The sequence below is a fragment of the Arachis ipaensis genome, chromosome B03 (assembly GCF_000816755.2).
Source record: "Arachis ipaensis cultivar K30076 chromosome B03, Araip1.1, whole genome shotgun sequence".
Lineage (NCBI taxonomy): Eukaryota > Viridiplantae > Streptophyta > Magnoliopsida > Fabales > Fabaceae > Arachis > Arachis ipaensis.
This window is the reverse complement of record NC_029787.2, coordinates 2,680,314-2,689,414: the sequence shown is the minus strand read 5'-3', so window position 1 is coordinate 2,689,414 and position 9,101 is coordinate 2,680,314. Positions and strand designations below refer to the sequence as shown.

General features: G+C 35.2%; 2 protein-coding genes across 3 annotated transcripts in view; one reads left to right on the top strand and one right to left on the bottom strand.

Annotated features, from left to right (window-relative positions):
* The window catches only part of LOC107629284, a gene marked incomplete in the record, with an annotated part of 5,251 nt that extends 1,697 nt beyond the window's left edge, over window positions 1-3,554 (top strand). For both annotated transcript variants that reach the window (XM_016332034.2, XM_021117748.1), the window contains 7 exon segments: window positions 1-381; window positions 725-843; window positions 1,197-2,126; window positions 2,216-2,534; window positions 2,682-2,847; window positions 2,998-3,100; window positions 3,198-3,554. In XM_016332034.2, the coding sequence (XP_016187520.1) occupies window positions 1-381; window positions 725-843; window positions 1,197-2,126; window positions 2,216-2,534; window positions 2,682-2,847; window positions 2,998-3,100; window positions 3,198-3,315 (2,136 nt within the window).
* LOC107634124 (RING-H2 finger protein ATL57) lies at window positions 4,689-6,344 on the bottom strand. The gene is made up of 2 exons (XM_021117749.1): window positions 6,063-6,344; window positions 4,689-5,638 (listed from the first exon to the last, which is right to left on the bottom strand). Exons 1-2 carry the CDS (start codon window positions 6,101-6,103, stop codon window positions 4,975-4,977), a joined length of 705 nt encoding a protein of 234 aa, XP_020973408.1. The 5' UTR covers window positions 6,104-6,344; the 3' UTR covers window positions 4,689-4,974.

Genomic DNA, 9,101 nt, shown 5'->3' with positions numbered 1-9,101 from the left:
GCTGGGGATCATGGATCAAACATTTCCCGGAGAAATAACAGTTCAAGGGGAGAATGGCTTGGTGAAACTGAGCAGGAAAGGGTGAGAATAATAAGGGAGTGGGTACAAATGAGTAGCCAGCACAGAGGTGTTTCTTCTGGGGAAACCAGGGAAGAGCAATCTGCTGAAATTGGTACACAAATTGAACGTGTTCGTGACGGCTTTGTTGTTAACCAGGGTGAGGGCCAGACTGAACATTTTCGTAGGGGCATCCGTAAATTATGCGGACGACAGGTTATGCTTGATATGCTGAAGAAGGCTGAGATGCAAAGGCAAAGAGAAATTCAAGAGTTGTTGAACCATCGGGCAGTATCTCATTTCCCTCATCGTAATCGCATTCAGGTTTGTTCTGCTCTGCAGATATTTTATTATCAATTGTATTTCTTCACTTTTCTGTACAATATGGTTGTTAACTATGAAAATTGGACTTTGAGCTTTGTTAATTTGAATTGGGTAAAATATTTGCATCACTTGAGATGGAAGTACTCGTAGGTGAGAATAGAATCAGAAAGTTCTTATTCAGAAGCAATATCAAATATAAAATAATTTGGAAAATCTAGGAAATGATTAAAAGCAGAAATACTATAAATGCTTCCAGGAAATATAATTCAAAATTTAAGATTTAGTATAAATTGGAGGTTTGTACTCAAATTGATGAATGCTTCAAATTTCAAAATGTTTTCAGGCATTGCTTAGAGGCTGGTTCTTGAGAAATGATAGATCTGTTGATAATAACAGGTCCACTTCTGTTGCTGAAAGTGAACTAGGTTTATTGAGGCAAAGACAAACTGTATCAGAACTAAGGTATTAATTTCTTTATGAACGAATTTTATGAGAACTTTTACATATCTATTTCTCTCTGAAGCCTTTCAGCTCTCTGTCCCCTCTTCTTTCTTGAATAATAATAACTTTAGTATAATCACTTTTTTCATACTTTGACCTTGCTTACATTTTGAAAAATAATCTTCTCCAGCCCCATTTCCCATTAGTCCTGTAGAATGGTAATTGTTCTTGTGTTGTTATACCAGTTAAGTTAATGCTACTGATCCTTGTTCTCATCATATTGGAGCATGTGCTGATATTTACCACCCTTTATTCATTTTAGTGGTTTCATGTATATTTTTATACCAACGACATTTAATTTGTCTTCTGAACAGGGAAGGATTCTTCTCCAGAAAGGATAAAACTGGTTGCAGTCAAGCAACTGGCAACGTATCTGATATGTCACCTAACAGTGATATTGAATTTAATACGATTGAACAAATCGGTGCTAGCAATTCACATGTGGTCCCCACTCTGAATTCTGAACGGTCTGAATCTAATACCAGAAGAAATGATGGACTTGAGATGTTGGGGGGCCAGAATTGTTTGCAGGAAACAATGTCTGACAATCCAGATCAACAAGATACTACTGGTCATGTAGAAGGAGCTCAGTTACAGAATTTGCAATTTGAACCAGTAAATCAGCTATCATCCAGTGTGGCCGTTGAAAGAAGAGATAGCACTGGGCAAAATGTTGATGTGAACCATGTGATGCCAGTTGAGGATACTGCTAGTGATCATGTGCAGCAAAGTTTGCAAACTGAAAATCCATTTCAGAGTGCTATGCAGGAATTCACTGAGGCATACAATGATCAACTTCGATCGGGTGATATAAGTAATGGTGTAAATGACTCATCAAACCCCAACCACCCCATGGAGGAAAATATTGTTGATATGAATCGGAATGAACCCGCTGCTCTGGTAGGAGAACAGCTGGAAGAAGATATTGAAAATGAAGGAAGTGTCTGGAATCAGAGTAACCGTGAATGGAGAAATAGCACGGAGGAAGGTGTAGATGATAATCAAGTGAGCAGTACATCAATGCAGTGGCCTGAAAATGAATTTGGAGATGAGGATGGAGAAAACTCTCGGCTGCAAGAAGGTCCTGAAGTCTGGCAAGAGGATGGTGGCTTCCAAGAGGCTGTAGAAAATTGGTTGGGGGCTCCTTCTGATCTTGAAAGTGCTCCAGTCGGTAGGATTCATGGATTTTACTTTCCAGACGACGACAATGTATATAGTGTTGAACTCAGGGAACTGCTTAATAGGTATGTAAATATGAGTGGAGAGTTTTTGCATTTATCCTTTTCATACTTGAAAATGTAATTTAAAATCAATATTTCTGTTTATTCCACAGGAGAAGTGTCTCCAACCTCCTCCGTAGCAGTTTCCGCGATAGTCTTGACCAGTTGATACAATCATATGTTGCAAGGCAAGGCCATAATCAGATGGAGTGGGAGCTACAAGAAACAACCCCGTCTTCTGCCTCTGTGGAACAGGACCTTGAACAGCAGAGTAGGGATCAGATTGTTGGTCAGGAGGGTACTGTTAATAGTCCACATGACCTACCTTCTTTACCTATTCCTCCTCCTTTGCCTCTTTGGGACCGGCACCCTCGCCGTGACAGCTGGTCACAGTCGCAGAGTGACATGAATAATCAGCATCTAGGAGGAATTGTACGTTTTTTTTTTGTTTCACATCTTTAATAAAGTTAAAGGTGTCTCTGGCACACTGGCACTGGCATGATAATTGATTTTTTATTAGTTTGTGTTAAAAATTTATTTGTATTTATTATTTGAATATTTTTTTCATTATTTTGGCAGGATTGGGAGGTTGTCAATGACTTGAGAATTGACATGTCTAGACTGCAGCAAAGGATGAACAATATGCAAAGAATGCTGGAGGCTTGTATGGATATGCAGCTGGAGTTGCAGCGTTCAATAAGGCAAGAAGTTTCTGCTGCCCTAAATCGTTCGACTGGTTCATCAGGTCTGTATTATTATTTTGCACCTCGAGGTTTCTTTTCCAGTGCCACTAATCTTTGGCCTTCTTTTAAACTTTATTTTTATATTTTACGTGATTGTGTTACTTATCTGTCATCAATTATCCACTAACGTGACCAACTTAATCTTATTTCAGGAACAAATGAGTTCGAGTCATCAGATGAATCCAAATGGGAATGTGTGAGGAAAGGGCTTTGCTGTATATGCTGTGAAAGCAATATTGATTCTTTGTTGTACAGGTACCATTCATTATCCCATGGTTGCATCTTTGCCAGTTTGCGCATGACTATAATATAGTCTCTTACAAATTACAATACCGTTGTGCATTGGTTGCAGATGTGGGCACTTGTGTACATGTTCTAAATGTGCCAATGAGTTGCTTCAAAGTAAAAGGAAGTGCCCGATGTGTCAAGCCCCCGTGGTGGAGGTTATACGTGCTTATTCTATACTATAGATTGACATAAATAAAGACCACACTCTTAACAAAATACAGGTTTCTAACAAGTTTTATCTCCTGGAAGTTTTCCAGTTACTCTATTTTTTATTTTTTAGTTTTTTCCTTCTGGTTTAATACCATGTTACTGTATTTAATTTATGTTGAGTGCACCAATGGAACACATGATGGCAAATTTTTGGTGGCCATGATTCTGATATCATTATAAATATAAATAAAAATTATGTTTTGTTTCTGAATTTTCGATTTTCTCCTTTTAATTGATATACTGGATAGAAGATTCTGTCCCTTTGTGTTTTGTGTGATTATAGTGTTCTGATATGTCATGATTCATGTCTGGGTTGTAAACTATACAATATTAAATCATAATTAGCTTGCCTCTGAATTACGTTGCTATGAACCTCTCCAATGTTGATTTGTTGGAAACCAGCATTTCCTGTTTTTTTTAGGTTATGCAGGTTAAAACATATTCAAGTGTTCCCTGATTGATGATAGAGTAGAAGTTGCTTTACAAAATGACAGCGTGTCACAACGGGAAAGATTTTGTTGGATCAGATATCATACATCGCGAAATGTTGTTCAGATCTTTTTAAAATTTTTTATTTGTTCTTTTTTACTTTTGCTAGGTTGGTAGTTTGGTGAGATACCAAATATTGACATCGCTTTTAAGTTTTAACAATTTTATTAGCCACGGTAACTAACTAATTGCGAGTATCATTTTCAGTTGGGTGTAGGTTTGTGAGTTTGACCCAATAACATCCAATATACACGATTTTGGGTATAAGATAAGATCACAGAAACCTAAATAATTAGGCAATTAGTAGGCCCAACATTGTCTTACGTAATGAATGGAACTCGTTCGTTGTATCGAGCAACCACAACCACACAACCAGGAAGGAATATAAAGAAAAAACTTATATATTGAGTTGATGTAGATTGCGTAGTCCAGAAAACTGAGTAATTTGATATTGTAAAGTGGGTTTAGGTTAGAAGTTAATTGGCACAAATCGAGATTTATTGTGCTTGGCAAATATGATATCTGTTCAAACATTTCTTCTGATGATTAAATAAAAAGAAAATGTAATTTTTCAAAGCAACAATTTTGAGAAATTTATAATCAATATAATTTTGTATTGAATGTGAATTTTTATTTTTCAAATGATACACAAACTTCTCTTTTGGCGTAACATATATGTGATATAACGAAAATAAAAATGTACACATTGAAAATTCAATTTTGACACATTGATATCCAAACAAATAAATATACTTCAAAAAAATGAAACTATAAATAGTAAGTGTGTTTAGTGTGAACTAGTCAAATCTGTAGAAGTATTATTTAGCTTCAAACTAGAAAATAAAATTAAAGAAATAACTAAACTTATGTAGCATGTAATTACATTACAGTTTACCCAACAAACTAGAGATCAAATAATATAGTCTCTCCATTCACACCTAGAGATGTTAGGTTCAAGTTTCAGTTAACTTTGAAAAAAAAAATAAAAAATTACATTACAGTTTACAGGTGAAGCCGCAAGTAGCTATCTCTCAAGTTCTCAAGCGTTTATGCAAAGAGTGGCTTGTTTGTGTTGCATGTCTACACTATGTATTTAATTTACACGTCTGAGGAAGCTGAATGTGAGGAAATCAAATTCATAGTCAGAAGCTGAGTGATCTCCTCAACCCAGTTACTTCTCTTCTCTCATCACTACTCACCGCTCTTTCAGTTTGAGACTCTTGTAACTGAATTTCAACTACCTCTCTTCTTATTCTTGTTTCTCCCTCATCATTCTCTTCTTCTTCTTCACAAACCTTGGGGCATCTGCACACGGGGCATGTCACGTGAGTGAGGAGCCACGTGTCAATGCAGTTAGGATGGAACACGTGCTTGCAGTGAGGTATCATTTTTACCGTTTCACCCTCGCGAAGCTCTTCCAAACATATCACGCACTCCTCTTCCTGCTCTTTCACCTTCCTCTTCCCCCTACTGTACGCAACTGTCGGCAGCGCCCACTTCTCCGTCGTTTCCTCCGAGCAACGGCTTCTGCTGCCGGACGACGAGAATTGGCGGAGGAAGAGGAGGATGAAGGCCAGGAAGAACAGCGTGGTGAGGAGGATGATGAAGGCGTAGGCTACGTTTGAACTGAAGATCGGACGAGCTGGTACTTGCAATGACGATGATCCATACATCGCCATCACCGGTGATGACGACGCTGGCGGCTGCGGCGGCGGCGGTGAAGATATTGGAACATCCTTGTTGAGGAGTAGTAGCACTCTGCGGTTCTGGAATTCCATCATCATCATCATGTATGTGTATCTTTCTCTGTTAATTTTCTCGGGAAAAACAAAGAAACAAACAAAAACGAAGAACAATGTGAAGAGATTTAAGAGAATCTAGAGAGAGAGAGAGAGAGAGTGTTACAGTAAATTGTGAAGTAGTGTTTAGTTTATCATGTTATTCATTTTCTGAATATATATACACTAAGGAATTGCATCCTCATATTCTAATTAACGAATTAACAGTAGTAAATTTTTTTTCCATTAATATTGATGAATATTCTAAGCATCATTAAGAATCATTCACGGACTCACTTCTTTTCTGTGGTTTCTCCTTATTTTGAGGTCCTGACTTAGTACACAATATTTATATAAAATTTTGATGAAATAATAATTACTACTAGAATTAAATATGTTAAATAGTATATTAATGTTTTGCATGGAATTTTATTTTATAATACCGTACTAACCTTGTGAGGATAACGAAGATTAGTAACTTTTGAAGGAGCATTATGATTGAAAAGAAGAGAGAGTAGAAATAGAAATGGAGTAATAATGCATCATGTATCGAAATGATTGAGATGTGGAGTGAGATGATTGATAAGGACAGAATGTGGAGACCACAACCATATGTAATTAAATTTGATCGGTGAGTCTGGACGATGCAGGAATGTTGCAGATTCACAAGGGAATATGAAATATTTATTATGATTTATCATTTCATACTATCATTTTTTCTTTTCTTTTCTTTTTGGACTCTATCAAAACAATTTTTCTTTATTACTCAACTGTCAAGTGTCAAGCCATGGACAGTTCATGTTAAGACTTCCAAGTTGCCAAGTGTTGTTTGCATAATTACATAATTAGCAATTAGTCAGCCATATTTAAAAATATAAACTAAAAATATGGACCAAAATCAATAAATTATGCTAACACTTAAACTTTTCTCTAAAGTTTCTATGCAGGAAAACAAATTGTTTTAGTTTTCAAGAATGATAAAAAACATAAATTATCATTGAAAATCTAACTAATAAATATGTATTAAATTATTATAAGTTAATTAACAGTATGTATTAATTAATTATTCCAATTACTTAACTCATTTTTTGTGGTTTCTTTCTTTGTCGTCCTTATCGTTTCTGACCTTGAGAATAAGCACTGTGAGTATCAGTATATTCGGATTTGAAAACATGACTGAACAAACATTGAATTCTTGTAATCTCTAGAAACCCCTTCAAAAATTTCATACCCAGACTGGCGCATTTCTCTATCCTCTATATTTTGTAGTAGTTAAAAATTAATTGTTGTCTAAATAAATAGCATAAATGTTTTTCTATTAATGAATGACAGAGAGACGCAAACTAAGTGCTGAACACAAAAACATTGCTGGGCATAAAGCCCAAACAATATTTAGGGCTGGCCCATCTTGTAGTATTGCAATTAAATTGGACCCAAACATGTTTCTCTCTCTCTCTCTCTCGTGGTGCTCGTGGTTATGTAAGATATGCATGTCTTGGTCCCCTGGGAAAGCAACGAGCGCTACCACTTACAACTGAACGTGACTCTTATTCTATCATATCACTATGATGGTAAAAACTCAGGTGAAGTCGACTTCGTGTGAAGTTGATACCTGAGAGCTGTTAGATGATTTGACTGATTTGACTAAATTTTCGTCCAACGGCTCTTAGATATCAACTTCACGTGAAGTCGACTTCACCTGAGTTTTCATCCAATAGGATATCAAACATGTGGAGACCATGCTTTCTCTCTCTCTCTCTCTCTCTCACTCCCTACTCCCTTATTAGCTTCTTATTTTCCTTCTGTTGCTTTCAAAACTCTTGTTTTCTTTTCACCCCAACATATACAAACAGAACAACAATATATAATCACCACCAATTAGATAAGTGCCAACAATAATATTTACCAGCTAGGATTCCTTAGAATCTTCTCCTTCAACTAATAAAGTAATAAGTTCTATTTACCATTCTGGTAACAAGTTTTTAGGTATTTGAATTTTGAGTTCGTACGGTTTATTGTTTGTTTTTCGTCCTTGTGCCAACAATGTATCTTTTGAACAAGATGGGATAAATTAATGACTAAACCGAAAGTTGAGAGGAATGGAACAATAATAATATAATGAACCTCAAATTCTTGGAAGATATAGTCTTTGAAACTATCATATAAAAGTGATGAAGTTAATTAATTAATTAATTAATGATATGGTTTTTGGAATATATATAGTTGAGTGAAAGCAAGATCAAAATTTGGTATAGTTAGACTCGATCATTACAAAGTATATATTGCAAACTGTCAAAGAATAACTAAATAAAAAAAATAACGATAACATCGATTGAATTGCAAACTAGCATCTTCGCTATTTCTATTTACATAAAAGTTATTATCTTAAATTTGAGAAAAATATAAGATTATATATAGAAAATAAAACTAGATAGAATCAATTTATGACTAAATAAATTAGATGATGGATTATCCATATATTCTTAACCAAAAAATGATTAAAAAAAAAGAAAAAAAAATCTCATATACTTTTACATCTCTTGTTATTGTTAACCCTAGAAAGCTCAAACATGGATTGGAAGAAAGACTCTACCTCCTCATCATCATGCTTTATCATCACTCCAAAGTTGAACTCAATCTCTTGTGATGATGATGATGATGATGATCTTTTCATATGTTGTGATGATCTTCTCCTTTTCTTTCTTGGGGCATTTGGACAATTCTCAATTTTAGGAATCTTGTTCCATTGCCATGTTGGGGTTTTGAACCCTTCTTCTTCTTCTAACTCCTCCACAACAACAACAACCTCTTCTTCTAGAACCTTCTTTCGCTTCGAATCTCCTTCTCCTCTTCCTCCTCCTCCTCGCATACGAATAACACTTGATTCTTCCATTGGTGAAGGATCTTGAATGAGCATAGCTAGCAAGCTTCAATAATATTATAAAGTAACACAAACAAAAAACACAATAAGATATAATAAAATAATGTATATATAGTTATCATATGATTGAGAAGGGATAGATAGTGATGAGTACAATAGCTTTTGGTACAAATTATTTGATACCTTTTTAGACTTAGTTGCTAAGAGACTTTATGTGAGGCTTTTTGCTTCAATGTTGAAACTTGAAAGAGGGAGTGACAGTGCCGTGCGGTTGTAGTTGGCATTTGGCAATGACAATTGACATATGCATGTGACAACAATGAAACTCACTCTTCCAATACCATTTTTGTGTAATCTAATTCTTCCACTCATTTCCCTCCCTTGTCTAATTGTATAATTCAACTCCGAATATATTTTTTTTTTTTACCAAAAATAGAAGATTCGAACCCATAACCTCTTAATTGAGTATGGAGAGACTATGTCATTTGAGCTATAATTCATCCGAATGTTACTTCCTATATTTTGGATTATCAATATATATTGTTAATGGGAAAAACATTTATTTTTTATTTTTAAATTTTGTAAAAAAAAATAAAAATAATAAAATCCT

What these genes read in the sequence shown, in the direction of transcription:
- LOC107634124 (XM_021117749.1), bottom strand. Translation starts at nt 6,103, where the DNA reads ATGCTCCTTCAAAAGTTACTAATCTTCGTTATCCTCACAAG. An exon ending in ATCTTCGTTATCCTCACAAG is followed by an intron (nt 5,639 to 6,062) that starts GTTAGTACGGTA and finishes GAAAATTAACAG; the next exon opens with AGAAAGATACACATACATGA.